Source organism: Xiphophorus maculatus, chromosome 3, assembly GCF_002775205.1.
Source record: "Xiphophorus maculatus strain JP 163 A chromosome 3, X_maculatus-5.0-male, whole genome shotgun sequence".
In the NCBI taxonomy this organism is placed as follows: Eukaryota; Metazoa; Chordata; class Actinopteri; order Cyprinodontiformes; family Poeciliidae; genus Xiphophorus; species Xiphophorus maculatus.
The window spans coordinates 6,109,372-6,137,222 of NC_036445.1; the positions used below are offsets into that span (position 1 = coordinate 6,109,372).

Below are 27,851 nucleotides of genomic sequence, written 5' to 3' on the forward strand. Positions count from 1 at the left end.
TATATATATATATATATATATATATATATATATATATATATATATATATATATATTTTTTTTTTTTTTTTTTTTTTTTTTTTTTTTTAACAGAGTGGCGGAAACTGGCTTCCATAAGGTTCACGTTTCATGAAGTGAAAAAACAATAAATTAATTTCTCTCGACTTTGAGACAGAGTCAGGTAGTACCGCGAATATCCATTAGGGGCGCTAATCTCTATTTATATTTTCAATGACAACCTCGTGCAAAACAAACATGGCTGCCGCCGCTGCACTAGTCTCGCAGTCTAATGCTGCCTTAAATTACAGCTGTTATTAAAAATATATGTATTACTACTAGCTGTGAAGTTGTGTTTTGGGTCAAAATGGGGCTTCCGGTTCTCTCGGCTATTTTCAGAAGCCGGGTAGTTTGTGAAAGAGGCATTGTGGCTCTTTTGAATTGTCCGAAGCACATGAAAGCTAGAGTTTCTCTCTTCAGCCATTCAGCTGGACGCTGCGCACAGACCTGTCAAGCTCTGATCTACAGAAAACACGGAGACCCTTCTGGAGTGGTTGAGTAAGAATATGCGTCTGGGAAAAAAACATTAAAGATTAAGTTTTTCTTTATATTGCAAAGAAGACGTACCCCTCTTTGAATCCATGTTGGGGCTGCACAGCGGCCGTAGTTGGTAGCACTGTTACTTTGCAGCAAGAAGGTCCTGGGTTCGATTCCCTGCCCGGGTCTTTCAGCCCGGAGTTTGTGGGTTCTCTCCGCCTTCCTCCCACAGTCCAAAAACATGACTGTCAGGTTAATTGGTGTTTCTAAATTCTCCCTACGTGTGAGTGTGTGCGTGGTTGTTTTTCCTGTCTCTGTGTTTCCCTGCGACAGACTTGCGACCTGTCCAGGGAACGTTAGCTGGAGATAGGCACCTGCACTAGGGACAAGGGTGTAAGAAAATGGATGGGTCCATGTTGCTTACCTCGCATGTCTCCTCAATGCATCACATCTGTTGCATCTCGCCTCTCTGTGGTTGTTGTCTTGCTTTGTGCTCATAAGTGTCCACCGAGGTTCTTGTATGGGAAATCCCTGAGTAGCACCGGGGTTGTGGTGAATGTTTTTCCCCCTCGATCACAGTCTCACCTTGCAAGGGACTGATGACATTGCAGCCCACACACCAACTATAACAGCTTGTTTTCATGATTGAAAACATTCAATCAGTTTTATGATTGAAACATAAAACAACATTGTATGATTGATACAATCACGCCTACCATATGAAAACAGATGTTTTTACACATCAACATAAATTAATGCACTTATATTAAAAGAAACGTTTTGAATTGATTTAACAACCCACAAAGAGATACCTTGAGTTTATTTTGTTCACTATTTTTATTGATCCCTTTCACTTTTATTTCTTGAGATAATAAACTTCTGTCTCACAGTTTCATAGGGCTGGATTTGCCATTTTCCCAATCCCACTTTACTGACATTGGTTTTGATCATTAAGAAAAACTAAACTTTAGTAATTGTCTATGGTAACAATTGTTTTTTTTTAACTCATTCTAGGGCAATGAGAGCAGGTGGGAAGAAAACTAAAGCAATTTTAGTCCTAAACCAAACAGAAACCAGTACATAATACTTTCTTACTGTTCAGGCCTTCCACTGAAACTGTACTTTCAGCAACTTAATATTGAGGTAAAACATAGTGCATTAGTTAAATTATGAAATACTACAGGCTTGTAAGTTGACAGTTTTGTGTATTTTATTTTTTTTTATAAACAAAACATATTTTGACATGTTTTTAATTCTGGATGGAGTCATTGACAGAGAGCTATTGGCAGTTTTACTGATGTGTATTTGGGTTTTATTCACCAAAGGAAGCACTTAGTTCCATTTTTAACCGTTTTTCTCACTCACTAACTTTATGTAATCTTTGTTTTGCTCTTTGAAAGTAGGTCTGACTACTTATGTGTGTAGCTGCGTATATTTCCTGATGACATTCTTAAGTTTGTTACCTCTTTAATTGTTCTTTCCCACTAAATCAATATGCCTGATTTATGAGGTGTTTTTTGACCTGGATTGCTGCAACTTACTGTATCTGTCCCTTTTTATTTCCCTTAGAAAGTACCGCTGGTTTTGTGCTTAATTGTTTCTTTTTTTGTAGTGTCATTGAAATTAACCTCATGTGTTACTGTGCTTTTTTATTTTAAATTCCATTGAAGGTACCCTTGGGTACAGATGTTTTTGTGTAGCAAACCTAAATGGAAGGATTGATTGAGCTATGAACTCTGCTTTTCCTTTTTTTTCATAAAGAGTACATATGGCACAGTTTTTTTTTCCACTTTTTCCCGATATTCATGTTATTCTGACTGTAAAGCAACATAATAAGACTAAAGATATCATGGTCTGTGTTTTTTAACTGAATGTGTATTGTATTTTTTTCCATTCCAGGCTGGAAGATGTACCAGTGCATCAAACAGGTGCAAAGGAAGTCCTGGTTAAACTGCTGGCATCTCCAATAAATCCATCTGACATAAACATGATTCAAGGTATTGGTTGGTTTCATTCCACATAATGCAACAACAAAAAAAACTACATCATTATGAAAATACTATTGGAATTCTAACAGTTTTTTGTGGTTTTAGGTACCTATTCTATTCTGCCAGACCTTCCTGCCGTTGGTGGCAATGAGGGAGTGGCTCAGGTTTTAGAAGTGGGCAGTCAGGTGAAGTCTCTTAAAGCAGGAGACTGGGTAATCCCCAGAGACGCAGGGCTTGGTAAATTAAAACGATTCCTTAGTTTAAGAAAGTAACATTTTCTGTTATCTTTTTGATCTGTTTTTGTTTGATTTGTGTGAGCAGGAACATGGAGGACAGAGGCAGTGTTAGCTGAAGATGACGTTATCTCAGTGCCAAACGACATTCCTCTGCTCTCCGCCGCCACACTGGGAGTCAATCCCTGCACCGCCATCAGGATGCTCTCTGACTTTGAAGATTTGAAGCCAGGTAAGCTTTTACACACGTAATCCATATGTTCTTATTTCACCAAACTCTAAATCATTGGGGTTTCTAGTTTCATAAAAGCACCTCGGTATTCATTCTGAGTGAAGACATTTTTCACTACATTCATTGCAAATTTTTTATGATAAATAAAATTTTGTTGTGGAGGTGTCTTGACAATATCATTTTCCTCAATTTTCTGCCCTAATAGGAGACTCTGTGATCCAGAATGCAGCCAATAGTGGAGTAGGGCAGGCTATCATACAAATTGCTGCTGCAAGAGGAATAAACACCATAAATGTTATTCGAGACAGGTAAAATTTAACAACATTTTTATTAACCTTTTAAATATTCTTTTCTTCTTTTAAACCATGCTGAGGGTCTTGTTTGTTTCATACTCTCCAAAGGCCCGATTTCACACAACTCAGTGACAGGCTAAAGGCTATAGGTGCCAGTCATGTAATCAAAGAAGAGAGCCTGAGGCGACCAGAGATGAAGGAACTGTTTAAGGTCTGTTGTTTTTGAAGATAAGCCCACTGATAAAAATAGAGATGTGATGTGGTTTTGGCCTGTTGTTCATTGACACGTTTTTTTCACAGACATGTTCAAAGCCCAAACTGGCTTTAAATGGTGTCGGAGGAAAGAGTGCAACAGAATTGCTTCGTCATCTACAGTGAGCATCTTAGATAGTCTTTATTCATCTATCATTTTTTTTTTAGTCTTAACAAATGGCCTGTTATTTTTCTTTTCCATTCATTTGATTCTGTTTCTAGAGTTGGAGGGTCTATGGTGACATACGGAGGAATGTCTAAGCAGCCGGTGACTGTTCCCGTGGTAAGGCATCACTTTAAACGATAACAACAGAAAAAAGATAGATACAGTGACTTACAAAATTATTGATATGTCTTTAACATTTTCACATTTTGTCACATCACTACCATGTATTTTACTGGCATAATTATGAAGTGAAGGAAAATAAAAATCTTAAATGCATTTCTATCCAATAATAGATTCTTTGCAAATTTCTATCCAATAATTTCAGAATGACATTTTGTTGCAGTTTTGGCAGCAAGTATTTTGGCGCTTGTCTCTACTCGCTTTTCTTATCTTGAAACTAAAACTACTACCAGTTCTCCATTGAAACAAAAATGATCAGGAATTGAAAGGGACCCCTTGTTTTAATTTTTTAGCTATAGATTCTCAATTTGAAGTATTTCTGGACATTAACCAGGCAACTCTAAAACATAATCAAGCTTCAATCTAAAACACTCCTCTACAGATGTGGCTGTGTAATGTAAATCTTTACAGCTCCTCCAGAGTTACCAGAGGACTCTTGGCTGCGTGTCTGATTAGAAAAGCTCTCAATTTGATATGGTGTCAGTTTATAGGCGGATGGTTATGGCTTGGGTAGTAGTTTGAATAGACCTATTTGAGATGTTTACAGCTTGGGATATTGTTTTAAAGCCTAATCCTGCCGTTAACTTATCAACAAGTCTCTGATAGGTCTCCTGTGTTCTTTGGCCTTGAGTAACAGAGTAATCTACACACAGGTGGACTGTCTTAATAAAATTAATAAAGTTGTTGCATTGGGTTTTATTTTCGAGTATCAAAGTTAAAGGGCTTGAATGTGTACGTATGTCACCCTTTTAGAAAATTAATTTTAAAAATAGATGACTATCCTTTTCAAACATTCAGATAAAATCAGAAATGTGAGAAATGTTTAGGGATATGAATACTTTTGCGAGTCACTGAAAATCAGATTAGCTGTTGCTGAAATGTTTTCCAATTGTACACTAATTCAATATGGTGTCTCTAGAGTGCTCTCATTTTCAAGGATGTAAAAGTTCGGGGTTTTTGGGTGACACAGTGGAAGAAAGATCACTCTCACGGTAAGCAAGCATATTACCTGCTGTGTGAAATGAGAGTGAGAGTATCACAAAGAACTTTTAAAGTAGGTTTGCTATTATAATTTTTTTCCCTAGATGGGAAGGCATTCAGAGCCATGCTGGATGAACTGTGCTCTCTTATCCAGCAGGGGAAGCTAACAGCTCCTGCCTGCACGGAGGTGCGCATACAAGACTATAAAAAGGCGCTGGATGCAGCCATGCAACCTTTTTCTTCCCGTAAACAGATCTTAATTATGTGAATGTTCTGCTTTCATTAACCAGTCACCACAATGTTGTGACAGAAGTGAGTGAACTAAAGTGTAACCTGAGGCCCATGTCACATTATTGTTGATCCAGTTACCAGTAAACCAGTTACTGTGCTCAATAAACATGCTTTCTCAACAGCCTCAAAGTTCGCTGTCTGTCTTTTCACCTCATAGTAATGCTTCTCGGTGTTCGGTTTACAAGCAGTAACAAAAATCATATCAAACCTTTATTTGAACATAGGAGATAGCAAAAGCTATAAAATACTCAGATAACAGCTATCTGTCTTGCTCAACAACAAATCACTGCGCTTCTAAAAAAAAGAAATATGAAGAGGAGCGACACTGTTATCAGGAAGTGAATTTATTGCTGCAGAAATAACAGTGCAGTGAGGTGTTTTTTGTTGTTGTTTTTATCTCTTCATTTAAATAACAGTTTCAGTGGAGAAAACATTTACCTTAACTTCCTTCAAAGTTTTGAGTTATGAGAATACAATTGTTATGCACAGTCTAATTTAAGCTGAATGTCAATTACAATATTTTTTTAATGTGTAAGTGAAAACCTGAAACCACTTCTACATTAGACGTTTACAAGAAATGTCAACGGAGACCTGTCACTCTTATATATGGGTGCTGTTATTCTGGAATCTCCAATCTCTGTTGCTCTATGAACTAAGGTATTTTCTCAGCTTTTATTTTAGGTGTGTAACATACAGTTTGATGTTCTTTGCCTCCTGAAGCTATTGCTGCACGACTTTGCATCACAAACTATCTTCCAGTAAAGTGTGCCACATTAAATTCAGCTCATCGACTTATAAATGCATTCAAATAAATGAACACTTAATTCTCCATTAATATTGATGGACACAATTCTCTGTGAAAAGCCAGCTTCGTTAGCAGTTAACTTATGTGTATTACCTTCGTTACTGAGGGTGACCGAGCTTCTGCAGTTTTCTTCTTCATTGTGTAGGCCATGATATAGAGACAGCATATTTTTATATATAAATAATTGTTATGTTATGTACAGTTATTACTGTTAGAGAAACTGATTAGCCATAATCATAAAAATCAACAAAAATAAACATCTGAAGCATCATTTGTGATAAATCTGTTTATGCATTTTTGGATTGAATGCCTGAAATAAATAAGCTTTTTAATAATATTAAAATTAATTTAAATGCACCTCTAAATGTCTTAGAAACAAACTGCGATGCTCATCATCTCTATCACCCAGCGACCAACACAGTTGCTGCCATAGAAACAACCAGCAGCAGCCCTCCATAAATAGAAACGGCTCCTTCCTTCAACAGACATTTCTCATACCTCCTAAAGTCTACTTCTCTTGCTGCACATACATGATCAACACGGCAGTCGCCGTCACACTCTGTCAGGTCATAGCTGACAGAGTTGAACTCGTAGTACTTCTGCAGGTAGCAGCGATCAGCCGCCATGCGTTCCAGAACCTGGTGCATGGAGCCTGGAGAAGCATCGGGTACTCTGAAGCTCTCTGTCAGACGGTACTCTTTCTCCCAGCGTTCTGCGTCTGCATTGGCGTGTGTGAGGTTCAGATAATATGTCACCACATCCTGTTCACACAATGGGGTTGAAAGACAACACGAAGCAGAACATTAAGAGTGAGAAGTATTATTTTTCTGGAGAGCTTATAAACTAACATAAAAACAGTGTCACCTGCAAGCTATGGCTCCCATTGAAACGATTGCATGAGAGAGCATTACTTACTTTTACTAGCAATGTTTCAGTGTCATATTCAAAAACACGAATCCCAGGGTTGTTAGCTCCGTCCTTGACACCAGGAAGTGTTGTTTCCCATGGTGTGACGCCTGGGCTCAGAAACATTGCACTTATGGGCAAGCCTGTGGAAACAAAGTTCAAGTCTAACAGTTGCAAAGAAATAGCATTTCAAACGCAGTCGTGAAACACTTTGATGTACCTTTTGTGGTGTAGAACATGCGAAAGCTGTCAGTATGATGATGGCCAAAGAACTGCCCGATTATAACCGAATGATGCTTCTGAATCAATTCCAAATATTTCGTGTTGAACTTTTGTGTGAACCATGATATACTTCTTTTCTTTTCAAAGAAACCTGGAGGAACATGACCAATGATGTAGACCTGAGAAAGTAAACCAAGTAAAGTTAGCTCAAATAACTGCTTAGTTTTCTTTATTCATGTTAGAATTAAAACAAACAAAAGAGGTTTATTCTTTCAAACTTGGCCATTTTTACTTGCTTAGTCATGTGAAAAAATTATTAAGAAATGTTCATGTCATTTTTATCTCTGTAAGAGAAAGTGATTAACTTACAAGTAAATCCCTCAAATGTCATTCTTTAAATAAAATATATCAACAGAAATGTCCATCCTACCCACTAATAACTAGTGTCACTCCATGCACCCACATTTTTTAGTGTGGGTATTAAATTTTAGCAGGTTCTGTTTTTTCATGACTGTTTATATCGCTTGCACGTACAATGTCACGCTTTATACCTTCTCTTTGTTGTTGCTGGCTGCTGTAAGGGTCTGATCCAACCAGCTAAACTGACCTGCTGGATCTTCATCATTCATGGTCACCTCGTTCTGATAGTAGTAGAGGTTGGTGTTGAGGACCAACACTCTGTAACCTGCTCGGTTCAGGAGTTTTTCTGTGTAATATCCACCTAATCAAAAAAATACATACAGTGTATTTCACTGCCTAGTTTTGCTATGAACCGTGCAGGTGTTAACATTACAAACTGATCTTTGAAGAACAAATGTGCAAGAGTCACCGTTTTTAAATGTTTCTTTGGAGTCTGCCTCCAGCCAACCACGCCACATTTCTGCTATTTTGTCATAGATGGAGTTTGGGCCTGGAGGAAGTTGACTCTTGGGGTGGTAGTCATGGTTCCCCAGTGCAGAGTACACTTTTGTATCTGTAAAAGACATATGATCAAAACATTTCATTTATTAGATTAAATGTGTAGATATTGGTGTTAAATTGTTTTCTATATAAGCACCCAATGATGTCTTACTTGGAAACACCTCAGTTATGATCTGAGTGAGATTGCCAATGATGTTGATCACCTTCTCTTCTCCTAGATCCTCATTTGGGACATGCGGGGTGTCATCTCTGTAATGTTTTAAAATAACCATTTTAAGGATTAAAAACTCAAAAAGAGGGAACTGGTTGTTTCAATTCAAAAATGCAGTGATGGTTTCTGGAATCGGTCATATCAGGTGATGTTAGATAGCTAAATTAGTTCATTATTGCTTCTTGGTATGTCTGCTAAGGGGGAATTGGTAGCCCAACTGCGTTATACACATTGAAGGCAATCGAGAGAAAAAAAACACACGACTGCATTAAGTTTGGTATCCAATGTCATGTGATTCACAGATTATTTTTGTTTTTGCGGTTTCTTTTTAAAATCTAGACCAGAGGACTGCAACCTGCAGCTCTGGAGCCACAAGTGGCTCTTTATAACTCTGGCTAAGAAAATGAAGAACAACTAATATTTATATATGCAGATGCAATAACAACAACATGCAGGTTTTGCATTTGCTAAGTAATGTCAGTTTTTTTTCTTGACATTAGTTTGGAAACATACTTTTATTTTTTCCCCACAATTTTCAACAAAGATCAAGAAGACAATGTCTCAATCTTCTGTTGTCAATATTGGTTTTAATTTTATTTTAATACCAAAGAAGAGAAATAAAATCTTTACTCTTCAAAAATCGACAGCAAATCTCCTACAGTAGATATTCATCAAAAATCAAAAGTTTCTTTTTTTTATAAGGTCTTGTAACATGTGACTCTAAACTTGGTTTTTAGCTGCACTGAGGCTAAAATTGGCTCCAGAATCCTTTGTCTTAACTATTTTTGAGATTTCAATCCGTCTGTCTTCCTACCTATTTGCTGTATTTTGGTTCTCATTGGTTCTTATAATGAGAAACAATGAGAACCAAAATAGGTGTTGAGCTGGAAGGGGGGCTGCAGGAGGACATGTTAGCCCTGGACAAAGTTCATGCAAAAACCGTCACTGCCAATATATTTGGAAAAGTAAAATGATAGCATATGGTTTTCATTTAGTTGCAGGGCAATGATGAATCATAAGTCCCATATTTTCCTTTACTGTTTTGCAAAAAGGCAAACTTAAGTCGTGTTTCCTTTTATAGTCCTTCGGGTTAATCAGATTTAACCAGAAAGACGAATCCAGTTTTTCATCACAGCAGACCGATACATAGCCTACCCTGTCCACACAATGAAGTCTGGATCTGGCAGAATCCTCTTCATGGCGTAGACCGAGGAGTTGATCAGGTGCCATGGCGCGTCACAGGCATAGGCTCCAAATTTACCAGCACTGAGCGCTGGACGTTTACCGCTGGATGCGCACACTAGCTCCGGGTTATCCGTTAGTTTGTACGTCGGGTCCCAGTGCAAATCCGTGATATGCCAAAACCTCCCTGGATAAAACCAGCGCGTAATTACGCAAAGTAAGTGACCTCTTTAAAGGTCATCTGATACCGGAGAGATTTAAGAAGTCTCACAATGTGCAATAACTTTACTTCTTACCTGACAGTGCAAGAGCCTCTCCACAGAATAGACAAGTTAAAAGCAACCTTACAGGAGACATGTTGGACACCTTGTCAACGGGAAACATTCGACAAAAGCAAAGGAGAGGTTTAAAAGGCAAGTGATTAAAGGGCAAAGAACGATAAGATATCTAAACGTCGTCACCTTGACGTTTATAGCCAAATATCTCATGAAATCACTGCAGATGAAAAAATAAGCACGAGCATGCTATGACGTTATCATTTTCAATATGCGCAATTAATGCAATAGATAGAAAGCAGAGTGACGAATCACTTTATTTGGCTCTTTGACCCCGCACTGATCACTTCTCGTATGCCAGTTCAGAATCCAAACATTAAATAGTATATGGAACGAATGGGAGAAGGAACTGCCAGGAAAGGCATTCATACATAAACTATTTTTATGTGGGCTAAAGATATCCAGATACTGTTGCCAGTTAAGTAAGATCATGCTTCAGTCTACAATAAAGAGGTGTCCAGAGTACAAGTTGTATATCATCTGTGTATTACATATGGCTTTAGGTTTATTTTGTCTTTGAATTATGGGAAAATATGAAAAAATAGCTTTGATTCACAAATTCATTTAAACTATGTCCATATCACACATATGTTTATTACACAAAAAGAGATATGGTCAATTGTTTGTTGATAATGTATCTGTTTAAGTCTATGAAAAAATTGTCAGTAATTTAGGATTTTCATTGTCAGCAAGCTATCATCAAAATAAACAGAAACACGTGACAAATGTCCCTCTGTGTGTGTGAATCTAGAATACATATTTTATGACTTCAACTACCAAAATAAGTTACATTTTTCAATGACATTCTAATTACTGAGAAGCACATAAACAGATGGCATAAACGGGATTATTCCAAATAATGACTCCTGTGTTGCGTTCATGGTACAGTCCTTTTTAATATCACTTATTTCAGAGCAAAACTACGGATTGTGAGATGATTAGAACTGAAGTGGGACCAAGCACAAAGATCATTATTGTAACAATGTCAGCGGAAAAGTTTTTTTTCTTTTTTTTTTTGATAATCCATCCCGTAGGGTGAGAATTTGCTAAAACTTATTTTTAAATTCTAAGATTCAGAATTTTGTAACACTATTTTACTTTTTCTTGTATGTAATATTAACTATTTTAGTTGGGAATTTAAATATTTCCAACTAAATATTTATATGCGGAAATCTTAACCTACAAGTGTGCAGAGCATACCCAATGTTTACAGCAGTGAACGCTGTCTTGTGCTATATTTGCCCTGATGTTTGTCTGCGAGGTTTCCAATACCATATGATAAGTCTTACTTCCTACAGAACCACTAAGTAAAGATACCCAACAATTCTTATATATATATAATAACATCAGTGGTTACCTTCTTAACGAGACAATATTAAAATATATGATCTAAAGTTCACCTAGCAAGCAAATATCGGGGCTAAAATATACCCACAGTCACTCCAGTTTCGCGGGATTTTAGGCTGTGCGCATGCGTCTTGCATAAAGTTTAGCGCGGGTACACACAAGAAGGGTAACAGCTGCTAATCCCCACTGACTACCTTGTTTAGCAACGTATTAATCCATTCACATTAGTTTTTAATACTTTATATCCTTAGTGCCAGTATGTGGAATCAGGGTGAGTTCACTTTCCACGCTATTCTGTGTGTTTATAAAGCGGACCTTATTTTGTTGGTGCTTTCTCCTTAGGCTAACGTTAGCTCAACAACCGTGTTGTTTTGTTGGTAATGAAGTGATTGTTGGTTAGAGTCGAATCCGGTTTTCTTGGAATTAAGGTGGATATGAAATAAGCGCCTACTTTTTGTACTCCCAGGAGGATACAGCGAGTCTGGGATGATGGGGGGCTACACTCAGTCCCCTGGAGGCTTTGCATCCCCTTCCCTGTCCCAGGGAGGAGAGAAGAAAGGGGTGAGTGATTATGTGATGATAATGTCAGAGTGTAAAATATAGTGGTTATGAAATCTAAAACTATAAAAAAATTGAGTTAGTATTTTGTAATTTGTTACTGTCACCTAACCTAACATGCTCCTGTTCTTTTTTGAACATGTCTTTTCAGCACGTTATGTTGAAGAATATAGATGTTAATAGACTGAAAACTGAATTACAGGACCTTAAATATATTTCTATTTTTTAAATTTGTCTTCAAATTAGAGGACTCGGGCCACACAAATAATCCCCTGCACAGTGTCCCAGCTGATGTCCGCCTCACAGGTTGATGAGGTCTTCAGAGTGGGAGATGTGGAAGTGACACAGGTACGCTGAAGAAAAACTGGGTGTGAATCTACATGTCGCTGACTAATGTTCCAGACAAAAGAGGCTGTTCTTGTTTGAATGACCAAGTTCCCCTTGAAAAATCTAGATTTTAAGTATGTAATTTGTACTGCAACATAAAATCCACATCCACATTTTCTATTGCACCAATCAATCAACCAGTTTATTCCAAGCTATTTATTTTCTTTGTTGGCACTGATTGGAGATTATTTAAAAAACATTTTTTATTAATCTTTAATCTTATTAAATGCATCAAAACCAATACATTGTTTTGAATTTATTAAAAATCAGATCAACATTATGTGGATAAATTTTGATCCTTTTAAATGTAATTCCTTTATCTAATTGATGGAAAACTAATACCACTGCTAGCAGTTGTTTATTAGATTGTTTGTCTTTTGTATGGTTTGGTCCTTGCCTTTCAAGGTTGGAATTAGCAGGTCAGACCTAAAAAACAAACAAACAAAAAAGGATATCATAATTGTCCATTAAAAATTTGATCAGTTAATTTTTATTGATGATATAAAGAATCTGAAAACTCTAGAAAATGTCAGCTTCTTTAGCAACCAAAATCAGCTGTTTTGTTTGCCAAAGAAGCAACCAAAATAGCATAAACTCCTGTATTATCGATCAGTGTAAATAAACTATGGTCTCAGACATCCACTTGGTCTTATGAAGAACAAGAAATTCTAATACTTTTGAAACAAATATTTTTATTTCTGTGCTTTAGTCAACAGTACATAACACACAGACACATACATATGAGTCTTTATGTTTACTTTATTTTTGAGTTTTAAAGATTTTTTTTTGGTATGTTTGTTCTAGGTCACCATTGTGGGCATCATTAGAAGTACAGACAAATCTATGACCAATATCCAGTACAAGGTGGACGACATGACTGGCGCTCCTATGGATGTGAAGCAGTGGGTAGACACAGAGGTACCCACTATCTGTCTATTGTGTATTCATCTGCCACAATAGACAGAAGTTTATTTAAATATAGAAGAAGTCTTTGTCATGTCAATTTTATAAGAGGAAGCTGCTGCTGCTGCTGTTCTATGACATTTGTTGAGAAGTGTATATTTGCTGATCATCAGCATGACCGTTCATTGTTGGTGAAAATAATAGACAATGTACCCCCTGGAGCAGATTTTTATTTATTTATTTATTCACATTTACATATTTTGTATGTTTTTTTTGAATGTTGTAGATTGTTGTAGATCTTTTTTAAAGAAACACTTGTGTCCTCATATGACTTTTATGATCAATATTTTGCATTATAGTACAGTAGAAAATGTTAAAGTTATAAAGCTTTACTCAGAAGAGATGCTGAAGTCAGAAGCAGCCCTTTAACTTCTTTCTGTTGGACTCAAAGTCTTGTTCATCCAAGCTTTCATAGCCTCATCACCACCAAACAAAATGTGAGATTTGGGCTAATTTGCGAGCTTATTATCAGCTGCTTTTCCTATTGTAAAGCTAATGGGTTCATGTACATTTAGGCAACAAAAACACTATGTAGAAAGATAAATAGCACTGGCACAAAAGCAATGCATCGGGCTACAATGTCAACCATTGGTGCAATGAGTGCTCTATTTTGTCCATTAGGTAATGATTGCTTGGAAGAGTTCATACACTTGGTTGCTAGTTGTGTTGTTTGATTTTTGTTTCATATTTTAAGTATTGGGTACAGTTTCTTCCTTCTTCAAACAAAATGTGTCACTTTGGCCATAAGTGCTGCTGTTTTTGTTTGGGGGGTAACCTTTTAAAATGTGGAGCGTGAGTTTGCAGCTATATAGAAACAAGAAAGAAAAACTGTCAGTGGTTTCACATTTAGCACTATGTACACACAGTTGTAAGTTGTGACAAGAAACTTGGCTAACAACATCAAATTGTCTGGGCAGACATGCACTGACCAATTAAAAAAAATTAGAAAAAATGTTGTCATAACAACAACAAAGAATTAAGCAACCAAACAAACCACTGTGTAAACCTTTAATATTAGGAAATAATAATTCTACCCATATGTTGTTGGTTTTTTTACCCCTCCAGGGGGCCTTTTGTGGGCTGTAGTGTCCCTTCTATGAAAGTAGACTGACAGGACAGTAGGCTCTGGCTTCACCATAATCACACAGCATTGAATCTCTATCTTTAAGTTTTCTGTCAGTAAAGCTAATATTTAACCAAATAGCATTAACTTGTCATCAAGGAGGTTTGTGCATCACTGTTGCAGATAGATAGTGAACTTTATAAATTGCTCTCAAACATCAGAGTCTAGCTTTAGCAAAGCTAGCATCTGTCTGTCTTCCTGCCTCATAGGGAAGATGCTTACAAACGACTTTTTGTTAGTCTTGTCCACTAAGAAAGTTGCATATGTCTTGTTTGTTTTTCCGAAGTTAAAACGTCCAGCAGCAACTCATTGCTTTGATCAGATGGGTAGGGAGGGGAGGGCCTGAGTGTCTCTGTTATTGATCTTCTGCAGTAGAAAGAAGTGCAGCAATTTGGTCAAATGAGTATTTTTGAATATCTATATTTTTTGCATTGAATATATTTAAATAGATTAGTTTTTACATTCCTACGGGAAACCTTGTTTTCCTCAGTTCTATTCATCCTTTTTTTATATCTATTTATCTAGGACCCGAGTGTGGACAGCACAGTGTTGCCCCCAGGAACCTATGTGAAAGTGTCAGGGAATCTGCGCTCCTTTCAGGTAAACAAGCTTGACCTTAAAAATGTAACCTTGTATGGTCAGATAAGAGGTTTCATCTGCCACAATAGACAGAAGTTTATTTAAATATAGAAGAAGTCTTTGTCATGTCAATTTTATATGAGGAAGCTGCTGTTGCTCTGTTATAACAATGTGAATTCATACAAACTAAAGGTTGTTTTTGTTTTTATTTTTTAATTCTTCCTCAAGAACCACAGATCTGTTGTGGCATTCAGCGTCAGGACCCTGGAGGACATGAATGAAATTACATCGCACATTCTGGAGGTTGTCCATGCGCACATGGCGCTTGGCAAACCTCAAACCATGGTGAGAAAGTGCCTGCTTATCCTGACTGAGTCACTTATCTGTTACTAAAACGTGAGAATAAGGAAGTACGGTTCAGTTTATATGTGTCGCAGCTTTGTTTAATTTCCTCATTTAAATAAATTCTCAGAAACCCAGTAGAGTGTTTTATGAAGTGCACTCAAGCATAATCTCCACTTTTAGAAACTAAAGATGTTCTTTAAAAGCCGAGTGACTGTGGTTTAGCTTCTGCCTTGGTAGCGATTCAGAGAACAGCAACCTGAATTTTAACACAGGAACTGAGATGTGTTGTGTTTGAGTTTCTAAGTACATATGACTGTCAAATTCAACATGGGTATAGCAGTGACTTGCAAAGGTTTTCAGATCTCTCAAACGTCATGGGTTGTGATGTTTTAACTACTGTGCAAACATTTCATTAGAACTAAAACCAAATAAAAGTAGCAAATAATTGTGGAGTGGAAAAAAAGATGCACTCTTCACATTTTTTTTCTTATGGTATAGCATGCATTGTTATTCAGTCCTATTTACTCTGATACCCCTAAATCAAATTAAGTGCAACCATTTTAATCTCTGTGTAAATACAGATATTCTTTGAAGGCCACTGATGTTCTTTAGCCATTTTTACACCAGAACTGAATGGTTAAGAGAGCATGACTCAGAGAAACATTCAATATAGCGAAAACCAGAAGCAAGGATTTCAGTTGTCCACAAATTGCATAGGGAAATATGGTGCTGTGGTTAGGTGAAGCAGAATGTCACTCTAAACACACCAACCTTACAGTCCAGTGTGGTGGTAACATAATTTTGCGGTGGGTATTTTTTTCAGCGAGTACAGAAAGGCTAATTTAGATGCGGAGAAGACGGATGGAAATTAATGAACCCTGACCCTGCAGGAATACCAGTCTAAAAACGTTGGTTTTGCGACGTTCATCTTCCTGCAGAAAAACACCCCTAAGTAGACAGAGATAAAATGGAACAGATAAGATCAAACTGTATTCATACAGCATGTTGGAATGTCCCAGTCAAAGTCCAGAGCTAAAATCTTTGAGAATCTTGACAAGACACATAGATGCTCTCTAGCTGTGTGTTGTGATTTTATACACACAACCTATATGGACTTATTTATTAATAAGGTGACATCTGATCATAATCAGTTGCAAAAGGTTCATACAACCTTAAAAACCTTTTATCTTTTTCCTTTTTCTTCACAAATATGCACTAGTTCATGTTTGTTGGTTTATTACAAAAAGAGAAATAACTGAGTTGTAGTTTTACAAAATATGCTAAAGTTTTTATTAACTTCAAGACATGAACAGATTTGGTTGGTCACTTCCATCGTTATTTTTGCAAATTTTGCCTTGTTCTTAATTCAAAACATGGAAGTTATTTTTCATACGTAGTAGAACACTTTGTAGAATTTCTTCCACAGGTTTTTAGTAATAAATACATCATTAAGGAATTGAATTGCCCTCAACTCTCTCTCGTATAAATTGACAATTGCATTTTAGGACTTGCTGCAGATTAAGGGAAAAAACCCATCAGTACCTCTTCTGTTTTTTTCCTCTAACAGCCAGCTATTGGTGGAGGAATGACTGTAAACAGCATGCCAATGCTCCAACAAGGCCCAGGGATGACTGCAGGGAGCTATGCAGGCACCAATGAGATCCCACTAATGGTCATTAATGGGTTAAGTGGGAATCAGAACCAGGTTGGTCTAAATAAGGAACAAAGTGTTTCCAATCATTTCAACCTAATAAGCTTCCATATTCCTCTTATCTTTTATTTCAGCTAAGTTTTTTTAAGCTTGGTTAATACATAAATGTTCTTTTTTTTCCCCCTCTCACAAGGTGCTGAGTTTGATAAAAGGCTGTCCGGACCCTCAGGGTATTAGCATTCAGGATCTGAAGCAAAGGCTCAGCGGCATCAGTCTTACAGTGATCAAGTAAGATACATTTTGCTTACAGTTTCTGTAAAAAAGTAATTGAACATAAATGTAGCAATGTGATTTTCTGTTGAGAATAACTAAGCTAGATAACTTAAATATTTCATTTTAGTCATCAATGGACAGACTTGTCTTCTTTTCTTTTCTTTTTTTCAATATCACAAAACTGAGATAGTAGGAAAAACACCTCTTGAGGAAATGTCTAACTTTCTTGGTACTTCCTAGCAAAGTAAACCAATATCTATGTTGCTTTTTTTCAAAATGTAATGTTAAATAAATGAGTTGAGGATCTTAATTTGACCTTTGGTTTATTTGAAAAAAGCATTTAAAGTGGCTTTATGAAAGGTCACAGTTTCATAAATATTTAGGTTCAAAATCTGAAAGCTTTTTTTTTTTTTTTTACTAAAGCTTCTTATATGTTCAGTTAAAACTTCAGCGATTTGATTTCAGTGATATTCTTGTATTTTAAACAGTTAGCTTTTATCATCCTTCTTCCTTCTGAATTAGATTTAAAATTACTATCCAAAAATGTTTTTTTTTTCATTGGTGGTGAGTTCAAATGTCTCTTTGATCTAATAGACAAGCAGTGGAATTCCTGAGCAATGAAGGCCACATCTTTTCAACTATAGACGAGGATCACTACAAATCAACAGACAACGACGACTAACCCACTTCAGCAGCACTTGTTGAGTTAAATGTTTGAATTTAAGCTGTTAGCTTGATCAGTAAAGACTTAAAAACTGCAATTGCCTGACGTCTTTACCAGTGAATAAGTAAGTGAAACTTTGTCGTCATTTACTTTGAGGTACTCTGGCCAATGTTTGAAGAAAATGGGGTTTGAGGAAACATTTGGTTTCACATCCTGTTTTCCCCGGGGCTCACTTCTGCCTCCAAAGTGTGCAAGTCAGAAAAAGAATCCATATATGTTTCTTTTTTTATATGTTCTGAAGTACTGCCCCCTCTCCTTCTGTAAAACAATTATTACTTTTAATAATTTGCAACATATGTACTTCAACATCTAAAATTCACGTTTGATAAAATTAAAGATTCTACCAAAATACTTTGCTTTCTTGATTGTTTTTATTACTTTTTCTTGACATTTTAAAAATGAAAGAGAAGACACAAATACACTTTTCACCATTTTATTGCATTGATTGTTCTACTTGATGCGTTTGATGACAGTTTTTGTTTTGTGCAAATGTATTACATTTTAAATGATAGCTTTAAAGTAGATTCTCTACTTCAGCCTGAACCACAGCATGAATTTGTATCTCAGGATCACACAGAAGTTGTCGTAAAACACATTTTAACAGTTTCCAAAAGCCATATGGACCCCAGTGCACTCACTGACATTTTTCTTTGCAGCTTAAAATATTTAATCAAAACCAAACGCAGAGTTTTAACATGTTGTCTTTATAGATGCTTGTGGTTGGGGGAAGAGTTGGAACTTTCTGAAGTGGTTTAGTTTGGCTCCCATCGACTACTTTCTGTTTAGTTTGCATAGCCACAGTAGCACAATGACATACACACAAAAAAAACGCCTTTTCAGGCAAGTACAAGCCCTCCCTACTTCAATGAGTCATAGCAGTTTGCAATTTAAGCTATTACCTTCATTATATAATTGCTTTTTACATTTTGAAGGTGTTATGCAAAAAACGCCTTGTATACAATAGATAATTGCTTAGTATTGCACTATAAATACAGGATCTGTACACGTAAATACAAAAGTCATCCCGACATATACACCACACTTCACTATATACATTAAAAATCCTCTAAAAGTTTTTTTGAAGCACATGGATAGTATTAGTTTGTGAGTTCCAGTGTAGTAATCATGACTACTACTATTACATATTTCACAGGAGACTCTTGGACTAGTAGAAAAAGGAAAGCTACAAGTTTTTTGTTTCTTGTAAATAGGCACCGTACCCAAATAGAGGAAGTTCTGCTCTTTTTATTTTTTTCTTTTGGGAAAAACTAATAAAAACTGAGTATTCCAAGTACCACTAACCTATGAGACATTTTAAAACTATTATAGAAAAGCAATTATAATTTTAGTATGAATTCTATGAAAATGCCTATGCCTGTTCAGCGCAGAAAATCATGTTGTAATATGCTTCATATCCAAATACAGTCAAAACAAAGACATTGAAGCTCGGTCTCGGTCAGCTTCTTATTGACGTTTTGACATCAATAACGTCTGAAGCAACTTTTCAAACCCAATGTCACTTTGCTTAGACATCGTCTGTTCCATGAAACATTACTCGGGGGCTGCATGGTTGCAGGATGTGGTTTAACTGTGAATTTTCTATATACTGAAACGCCAGTATTTCAAGATTCAGGTTGTAAAAGTAAATGGTCTTCTGAAGTCTGAATCACGGTTTGTACAGTTGGTGATTTCACAACAACCTAGACTTCAAAGTCCAATATGGCTGCTATGTGCTTAGAACATACATAATATCTGCACTTCTGATTGTCTTCTTCTCAACAATTTACTCTCTTCTAACACTGTGCAACTTTTATTAGAGAATATCCTGCTACAATTCAAGACATTAAAAGAACAATTTTTATTGCCTTGTATTTTTCATAGCAGTTGGCCTGGTCACTGAACACAGCACAATGCAGCCACCAGAACTTACTGCTTCATTCACCTCAGCTTCTTATGGTGTTTCTTAAAATGTCTTGCACAATAACTGCTTTTTAAGTAGTTTTGACTGAAGCAAAGAATGACGTGCTTAAGTGGTTCACTTTTTTGCTGCTTGTGCCTATTATATTTTCACCACAGTTCAGCTCACAGTGGCTAATTCTGTTCATATTTATTTCCAGGCCTTGCAGAAGTGTAAAATCTGTCCTGCATTTTGTTCCCTTTACAATGACAGACCCAAACTAAATCCTGATCGAGACCTACAGTAGAGCCAATTGAGGATCTGTTGCAAAACTCAAAAACAGTCCCATCCAATCTGACTGAGAGGAATAGGCATAAATGTCACTCTCTAGATATGCCAAGCAGGTAGAGAATACTGCAAAAGATTTTCTGGTGTAAATGTAGGTGAACGTGAATCTTTAAAATATTAATTCTGTGACTAAATACAAACGCATGCTACACTTTTCAGATTATTATTTGCAAAAGAAACCAACTGTTTCCTTTTTCTCGAACTCTAACATTAGTTACTCTTTTTATTGGGAAGTCGCATGTTTTGGGGTTGCAATATGATAAAACGATGAGATACCATTAGTTTTTCAAAAATAATAAATATTCAATACCTATATGTATTAAGTAGCACTAAAATGTCTGCAAGTAAAACCACTAGTATCACTGGTATCTGTACATCAGTTTGAGAATTGTAGATAACCACTATACACAGCTGTAGGTTTTTGCAGCTGCAGACCTTAGTAGCACAGAGTACTTTTTGTTGCCTCAAGACTCTGTGTCTGAACACTATTCAGAATAATGTTAACTAATAACTGCTGTAACGCAAATATACACAAGATCACCAAGAACTATTTAGGATATAAGTGAAGTGACTGACAGCTGATAAGAGAATACAGAAGTGTTTTGAAGCAACAACCTCGTTCCCTTTAACAATGATGAAGCTAATAATTTTTGACAACACCACACTTTAGCCATCAGAGTGGCAAAGCAGAAATGGCCAATAATTTCAAAGAACAACCACATAAATTTGGCACGACACCTCAAAACCCTACAAGATTTTGCAGAAATTAAGAACTCAGAGAAAATTGCCCATGCATCACTGTTGCCCCATCAAAAACAGTGAGGGAAATTTGCTTTGCTTTGACACTTTCCTAATATACCAGATACCCCTGGATTTCTGAAGGTATCCATTAACTGCACTTGATTTCCTCGCAAATCCCACATTTTCTAAAACTTGCTGTGCTCCCCACATGGTTTGAAGAGCATTCCTCACTCTATGGCTGGGTGTGCTATCCGCTTAAAGACACCAAAGCAATCAGGAGAGTATTATTTGTAACAATGCTTAGGTAAATGTTACTGTTGGTCTCATAATAGCTTGCTTGTTGGTGGCATGTATGCTGTCAGAACCAGCAGTGACGTCTACAGCAGTTTAAATTATAGTAGCTTGTCTGTTGACTCAAACCACTGGTCTGTGCCTTATCTCCCCCATGAAGCAATGAAACGTGGTGTCTGTTCCTCACTGACCCACTTTTAATAAATAATTACCAAAGACTGGGGATAACCAATAAAAGCTGCATTTTTGGAGTTACTCAGATGCACCAAAAATGTAGCACTCTTAAACTTTCTTGGAGTCTTACACTCACCACTGCTGATAGCACATCGCTGTGACATTCATAATTTACCTTGCTGCCTAATATACATCACCCTGTAACAAGTGCAAATGATGAAGAGATAAGCAGAGTAACTCTTTTCAGCCATCGGTGGTTAGAGGAAAAGCTCGAGCCTCACTCCAAACGAGTCTGCTGTGAAATACTGTAGGATCGTACTGGTATAAAGTTTTTCATTGGTGTAATAAAGAGGTAATTCAGGGAGGATTCTTGCTGACCATATGAGAAAAGCATTTATAACACAAGTACTTTCTCAACAGTGGTCATCATTGTAATAATAAATTTTTACTATGTACTAGTAATAAAAGACTGAAGGATGTGATCGCATCGTTTGAAAGGTCATGAACAATGCAGAGGCCGCTACTCTTCTAATTTAATCATTTTAAACTTGACACTCCCTGGTTACCTCAGATCCAGCTCAGAGTAATGTTTGCAAGATAGGACTTTCTTTTTAATAGAACATCACGTTTTCTTGAGCTGTCTTAACCACAGCCACCAAAGTTTCATCCACAGTTTCATAGTCATGGTCACTTTCCACGTCTGCAGCCACATCACACACATCTGGGAAAGAAAAAAAAATATTTTAATCAAAGAGAATAATTCACTATATCCCTTTTCATCTCCAACCATCTTATTGTAAAATGTTATTGCTTTTTCTACGTGTGCTCAAAGAAAACTAAATGCATTCTATTTATCTGAAGAATTTGATTAATCAAGCCAAATGTTTTTCTGAACTTCTGACAAGATGGTAGAGGCTGTCCATGACCCTGTTCAAATGTTCCATTTTTTGTGAAATCAAGACATTAGATATTGATTATTCATTACAAAATTATTCCCATCTTTAATGGGAAGTATAAAAAGTATAAAAAACACTACTGTAACCCATTTGCACAGTTTATATACTTTTAGCATTCAGTCTTCTTGAGTTTACATCTGCTAACATTTAAAGTTTATTTCCTGTCGGGGCTTTTTGTAAATGTGTATTCCGTAAAATACTTTTTAATTTATCTGCAAACTATCTTATTGAACAAAGTTAGGAGAAGGTTAGTTTAATATCCACTACATTATATATTCAAAGAGAAGGCAGTCACCGTTCCAAAAACTGTACATCTATCCAAAACTGAGGAAAAGAAGAGACTAAACTGGTCACGTAAATGAGAGCAACACAGAATAAGCTGCAGCATCTTCTGGCAGGTACTGGTTGATAAAGGATTATGGTTGAAAGAACAGTTTAAATGTCCCATAGCCTTGCTAGAGTGTGTGTGATTTGGTGTGAAGAGTCCAAACTGGACTGAAATAACCAAACAGAAAAAAACCCCAGAACAAAACAACATTTTGTATTTTATGGTTTTTATGTGGAAAAGATGCTGTGAAATCATCATCAAAGGTTACTTTTTCAGATGGAACTGATAGTTTTGACATGATAATTTAAAATTCTGATTTGATTCAAAACATTCAAGTGTACAACTTTGATCAGATAACTGCATGAGAAAAAGAAATGTTTGCAGATGGCCAAGATTTGTCAAAAAATTTCCACAGGTCTTCTGAAGAGAACTTCAGACAACAGTTTTTCCCACAGTCTGAGAAATATGGAGATATGTGGTTTGCACTCTTTTGTTACCATGATTTGTTATGAAACCAAAATTGTTAAATTCTCTATGACTTCACAGTTAAATTTAGAGAAAATATGTTTAAATTTTAACTTGATAATATCTCAAATATAAGCAGAAAATTCTTACCCCTTTTTATTGATTGGTTTATCTTAACGTAAGTGTTTGGCTTGGCCTTGCTTGTGATATCCGCAGCTGAGTACTTTCGTGGTACAAGCGGAGGAGGTTCATCATTTACGCCATCCTGCATTAGAAGAGGAAGTCAGAAATCTTTTGGTTATTACAAAAAAATGACTGTGACCGCAACAAAAAAGAAGAAAAAAAAAGTGGAAGCTTCTAAAGACAAACGTTCCACTGAGCTTTAAAGAGAAATATGAAAAATGGGTTGTACTCACTGGAGGCAGTGGAGCCGGGGGCCGTTTTTTGTGGTTCAACGTCAAATCATTGAGCTTCTCCGTCAGCACGCTTTTGTCTTTGTTTTTCTTTGCCTTGGAGGATTTCTTTGTGGATTTAGATTTTTTTTTGACTAAGTTTGATGATGACATATCTCGTTTTGGCGGTCGAGGTGGAGGAGCCTCATCTGAGTTACCCTTTTTGCGAAATTCATAAAAGAACGTGTCTGTCATCTCACTAACTTTTTCTGTGAAACACTTGGGGAATTGGTCCCGAGGCCAAGGAAGAGCATCCTTGGTGAAAGAGACGGACAAAGAGAGCCACTGGGGGAGGAGATGGAAACAATGGTCAGGTCTGTCTGGAAAGCTTGCCTGAATGTTTGGCTCCAGCATTGCTCCCTCTATCCTCAGACAAGAAAACCCAACTAATGGATCAGTCTCTAGTTCAGTATCTCGACTCACCACTTTGACATCCAGTGGCAAACTAAACTCCTTACCCAAATCACAGAGTTTATACTTTTTGTTTTCACCAAGAACCTCTACAAAGTGACCCTGCATGTAGAGAGGCAGTAAGACCTCCTCTTTTGCCTCTTCCTGTTTATCCTTCTCTTCTGTCTCGTCATCTTCATCTTCCTCCTCATCGTCTGGCTCTTGGAGACGATAACACAAAAGAGCCTCGACAGACTGCTTCTCCCCTTTATTGTTTTCACAAGGCAACTCCATTCTAGTACAGTCCACAATCTGTAGCCTCTCCCCAATGCTGAGGCCTGGCAGTCCCTCCTCCTCGACTTCCTCACAGTTCCTTGTCACGCTCACTATGAGGTTGTGTGTCTGCGTTGAAGCAACATACACCTCGTACACTGAGTTGAACTCTCTTGGCCTCCTCCGAAACCGTCCACCATACTGCAAGGATACGAGGAAGTACTGCTGAGTCTTCCGGCCCTTCAAGCTGGACATCAGGACCATGGGCGTAGTTCCTTTCTTGTGCAAAATCAGGTTGGTGCTCTTGACCAGCCCTGGCAGCCATGCGCACTTGAAAAAAGAGCGGCTCTCCGGTTCCTCTAATATCTCTGCCACCACAGGAAATGATTCGTCTGGCTGAGACAGGACCTCTGTCAGGTTTAGAGGTGTCACAAAATTTGCATCTTTACACACATCAGTGACATCGACCACATCCACCTCCAGGCTGGACGGAAATCTTAGTACGTTCTTCCTCACTGTGCAAATGAGAAAAAATACAAAGAAGAGGCAGACAATTCATAAAGTGAATCAGAAAACACCTCTTCTTTTTCAGTATTTGAACTGAACATTTTTGTGCTGCAAAAATAGCAGCACTGTTGAATAAATATTTCCATTTACTGCCCTTAATGTCTTAAGGAATGAAATATCATAATCAAATTTAACAGTTGCAACTAAATGTATATAAAATACATAAGTATATTCTTTTTTCCTCATTATTTTTCATTAAATCAGTCTAAACCTTTCATGTTTTTAGTCAATTAGGATGACCAGAATTATTTTTATTTGCTGAATGTCAGAATAATGTTAGATATAATTATTTTTGAACATTTTTATTACTGTTTCCAGACTGTTTTAAAACAGCACAATGGTTTTGGAAGGCTCTCATTCAGAACTTCTGAGTTAAATGGAGGACAGATAACTTCCTTGAATGATATTATGGGGAAATAAAAACAAATCAATATATCAAGAGAATTCAGATGCCTGGTTCATAAATCGGTACAATAGACAGGGTGCCTAAACATACAATGTAAATATCTGGTTTCAGCTGTACCTAGGAGGGTAGAAAATTGTAGAATGATTGCAATGGAGAGTTGCAATCTGACAGTGAGAACATTTTCAACTCTGTCACCTCCAGCTCAGCGTCCTGAAATTTATTTATTTTTCTCCGAAGAGTTTTTGCTGCGCTAGTGGCTCGTATTTTTTGTACAGTAGGCAGACAGGAAGGAGAGTGAGGAGGACATGCGGTAAAGGTCGTCGGGACCGGGACTTGAACCTGCGACGTCCGCGTCGAGGACTAAGGCCTCCAAGCGTGGGGCGTGCTAACCCCCTGCGCCACCACAGCATGCCCCAGCGTCCTGAAATTTGAACAGTGCTTCTGTCTACAAACCACATATTACAGCAGGCTACTCTCCTATGTTGTAGTATTTCCTTTTCCAACTTGAGGCTATCCCATTGTCATGTACGTTACTCCTGTCTTGACACTCGCCTCCACCCAATCCACCCTGTCTGCAATCTCTTCTTCACCACTGTTTTGCACGGTCAGCTGTTTTTGATAATTGACCCCAGCTATGGGAACTCATCCACTTTCACTACTTCTGTTTCTTCCAGCTTCACCTTCCAAGCCCTTATTCAGACACAAATATTCTTCTGCCTTGATCTTATTGACTTTTCTTCCTCTTCTCTTTTAGCAAACCTGCATTTCTCTTGTTCTTCGTTTGCTCTCTACTTTTACCGGAATCGTAATACCACCTGCAACAATCTTGGTCCACAGAGCTTCCTGTCTGACCTCATCTATCAACTTATTCATCACCACTGCACACAAGAGGAGAGCTGATCCTTGATGCAACCCCACACCTACCTTGAACCCATCAGTGACTCCAACGCACGCCTCACCACTGTCTCACTCTCTTCACACGTCCTGTATTATCCTACACATTTTTATGCCACCCTGACGTCCTCATACCATATCACAGTTCCGCTCTGGGTACCACATTATGCTTTCTCTATAGGTTCACAAAGACAAAGAGCAAAAACTGTACCTGTGGGGTATTTTCTGTGCATGAAACCATCCCCCTTTTTCTATCATCTAGCATCTTCTCACTCTTCAGGATTCTGATAAACAAGCTGGTCAAAAACTCCCCTGCACTCTTTTCTGGACATATCTATACATTTTTATGTACGTATGTAATGCAGACAAGCGCCTTTCCACACTTGATTGTATTCAAAGCTCTGCAGGGCTGCAGTTATTTTTCTCTTCCCTTTTCTCTCCAGACAAATCTCACCACAAATATGTAAAAAGTAAATCCATTCAAATCAAACTTTTGTTTCTACTCTCCAGAACAAAAATATAATTTTTTTATAATAGAGCAAGTTGTGTTGATTTTGAAACAACCTTTTTTCTTTGTGTTTAACTACATAAAACAACACTGAAAATAACAACATATTAATTATTGTCAAAACACTGAAATGTATGTCATTTTTAAGCAAATATTCAGTACAGAGAAGGTTATACTTACAGTTCATGATGGCCTGGACCTGATAAACTGGACTCAGGATAAGGATCCGCTCACACTTGGTGGTCTTAACGAAGCGAAATCTTCGACTGCGCAGGCAAGGCGAAGCCATGATCTCCTTCAGGGTGTAGCATTCCTCACTCTCGCATTCAGAAAATTCGCCTCGAGAAGACAGAGGAATGCACACCTCGGCTGAAGCCTCCGTTTGGCCTTTTACATGGCAACGCACCAGATCCTCTTCACCGTCATGCTTCTCGATAGAGAGCACGGTCAGGGCTTTGCCGGCCCCCAGCTTCAGACTGCCGAAGGTCATCTTGGAGTGGCTGGTGAAGGTAAAAGGAAGGGAATCATCCAGGCCCACAGGCCTCAGACTCAACATCTCCTCGACTGATGTGTACGGCATCTGCTCAGGGACCACTTTGAACAATCCTAGAATAAACTAAAGTATGTTAGTGAACAGCAAATAGATTTAAAAAAGTATAGATTTTATTCAAATTATGTATTTCCAGCCAACCTGTGTGAGTGATTGGCAACTCAAATTTCTCATTGTTAGTGACATCTTCACAGGAAACAGATTGCAGTTCAATACCAATGACCTTTATGAGATCCCCAGTAGAAAAGCACACTTCACTTCCAGAAATTTCATATATTGAACCTGATGACAAAAAATAAGCCAAGAAAAGGACAAAAGATAGGTTTAGTCAGGAAAGATTCTGTATTTTATAATTGTTTTTGACTAAATTTTTTCCCCCTTGAAACTCGTGGACATGAATTTAAAACCGCAACAAATTCTTGACTGTCGTATTTGGCAACAGTAACCAATGATCTAGAAGTAACTGAGGAAAACATACTCACATAAAGGTTTGCAAAAGATTTACACTTATTCAGACAACCAGACACAATCGAATCCAATCTAATCTCATGTGATAATTCCTGATTGTTTAAACCTTGTACTCAGACAATGTCAGTTGAATTTCCCACCAATAAAAAAAAGGAATTGCTTACCTTGGAAATACACTCCAGAACAAACTTGCAAAATTTTTGGCAAACTAGTGCTTTCCAATGAGGCGATGAATTCTTGAAGCGGCAAAGCAATGTTGCCTGCCATTGCTGCTCACTGAGCTGCAAATAAGAAACGAAGGCAGGCGGCAAATGACAAGTGCAGCAAAAAGAGGAGTTGCACTCACAGCTCAAAACCACAGAAGTGAATGAGGAAGTTACAGGAGCTGAGCTTTTGCACAAGGTTTTTTTTTTTTTTTCATTTACTGAAGGAGCCTACGTGTTATTACTTGGGCACTGTTTT

At 37.3% G+C, this 27,851-nt stretch overlaps 3 protein-coding genes across 5 annotated transcripts; 2 read left to right on the plus strand and 1 right to left on the minus strand.

Annotated features, from left to right (window-relative positions):
- The first annotated feature begins 245 nt into the window (after nucleotides 1-245).
- On the plus strand, nucleotides 246-5,273 carry mecr (mitochondrial trans-2-enoyl-CoA reductase). Of its 2 annotated transcripts, none has more exons than XM_005796046.3 (10): nucleotides 246-554; nucleotides 2,433-2,530; nucleotides 2,627-2,758; nucleotides 2,843-2,986; nucleotides 3,192-3,294; nucleotides 3,388-3,490; nucleotides 3,580-3,653; nucleotides 3,754-3,814; nucleotides 4,797-4,869; nucleotides 4,963-5,273. In XM_005796046.3, exons 1-10 carry the CDS (start codon nucleotides 364-366, stop codon nucleotides 5,124-5,126), a joined length of 1,143 nt encoding a protein of 380 aa, XP_005796103.1. In that variant the 5' UTR covers nucleotides 246-363; the 3' UTR covers nucleotides 5,127-5,273. The 2 variants fall into 2 exon arrangements, with proteins under 2 accessions (XP_005796103.1, XP_023186906.1); XM_023331138.1 differs by having other exon boundaries at nucleotides 5,013-5,273.
- Nucleotides 5,274-9,471: 4,198 nt separating this feature from the next.
- Nucleotides 9,472-18,032, plus strand: rpa2 (replication protein A2). 2 transcript variants are annotated; one of them, XM_023331139.1, is made up of 10 exons: nucleotides 9,472-9,613; nucleotides 9,700-9,809; nucleotides 11,545-11,639; nucleotides 11,883-11,984; nucleotides 12,828-12,941; nucleotides 14,635-14,709; nucleotides 14,917-15,033; nucleotides 16,601-16,738; nucleotides 16,878-16,972; nucleotides 17,552-18,032. In XM_023331139.1, the coding sequence occupies exons 1-10, from the start codon at nucleotides 9,570-9,572 to the stop codon at nucleotides 17,637-17,639; spliced, it is 978 nt and encodes a 325-aa protein (XP_023186907.1). In that variant the 5' UTR covers nucleotides 9,472-9,569; the 3' UTR covers nucleotides 17,640-18,032. The 2 variants fall into 2 exon arrangements, with proteins under 2 accessions (XP_023186907.1, XP_005796003.1); XM_005795946.3 differs by lacking the exons at nucleotides 9,472-9,613; nucleotides 9,700-9,809 and adding an exon at nucleotides 11,217-11,349.
- Nucleotides 18,033-18,106: 74 nt separating this feature from the next.
- On the minus strand, nucleotides 18,107-27,730 carry themis2 (thymocyte selection associated family member 2). The gene is made up of 6 exons (XM_005796044.2): nucleotides 27,554-27,730; nucleotides 27,063-27,203; nucleotides 26,552-26,977; nucleotides 23,298-24,511; nucleotides 23,032-23,146; nucleotides 18,107-21,853 (listed from the first exon to the last, which is right to left on the minus strand). The coding sequence occupies exons 1-6, from the start codon at nucleotides 27,654-27,656 to the stop codon at nucleotides 21,744-21,746; spliced, it is 2,109 nt and encodes a 702-aa protein (XP_005796101.1). The 5' UTR covers nucleotides 27,657-27,730; the 3' UTR covers nucleotides 18,107-21,743.
- Nucleotides 27,731-27,851: the final 121 nt, after the last annotated feature.

What these genes read in the sequence shown, in the direction of transcription:
- mecr (XM_005796046.3), top strand. Translation starts at nt 364, where the DNA reads ATGGGGCTTCCGGTTCTCTCGGCTATTTTCAGAAGCCGGGTAGTTTGT. An exon ending in TGACATAAACATGATTCAAG is followed by an intron (nt 2,531 to 2,626) that starts GTATTGGTTGGT and finishes TTGTGGTTTTAG; the next exon opens with GTACCTATTCTATTCTGCCA. An exon ending in ATAAATGTTATTCGAGACAG is followed by an intron (nt 3,295 to 3,387) that starts GTAAAATTTAAC and finishes TACTCTCCAAAG; the next exon opens with GCCCGATTTCACACAACTCA.
- rpa2 (XM_023331139.1), top strand. Translation starts at nt 9,570, where the DNA reads ATGCCAAAACCTCCCTGGATAAAACCAGCGCGTAATTACGCAAA. An exon ending in GCAAAGGAGAGGTTTAAAAG is followed by an intron (nt 9,810 to 11,544) that starts GCAAGTGATTAA and finishes TTGTACTCCCAG; the next exon opens with GAGGATACAGCGAGTCTGGG. An exon ending in TAAGTGGGAATCAGAACCAG is followed by an intron (nt 16,739 to 16,877) that starts GTTGGTCTAAAT and finishes CCCTCTCACAAG; the next exon opens with GTGCTGAGTTTGATAAAAGG.
- themis2 (XM_005796044.2), bottom strand. Translation starts at nt 27,656, where the DNA reads ATGGCAGGCAACATTGCTTTGCCGCTTCAAGAATTCATCGCCTCATTG. An exon ending in GTTGCCAATCACTCACACAG is followed by an intron (nt 26,978 to 27,062) that starts GTTGGCTGGAAA and finishes AGTTTATTCTAG; the next exon opens with GATTGTTCAAAGTGGTCCCT. An exon ending in GGTCCAGGCCATCATGAACT is followed by an intron (nt 24,512 to 26,551) that starts GTAAGTATAACC and finishes TCATTTGCACAG; the next exon opens with TGAGGAAGAACGTACTAAGA.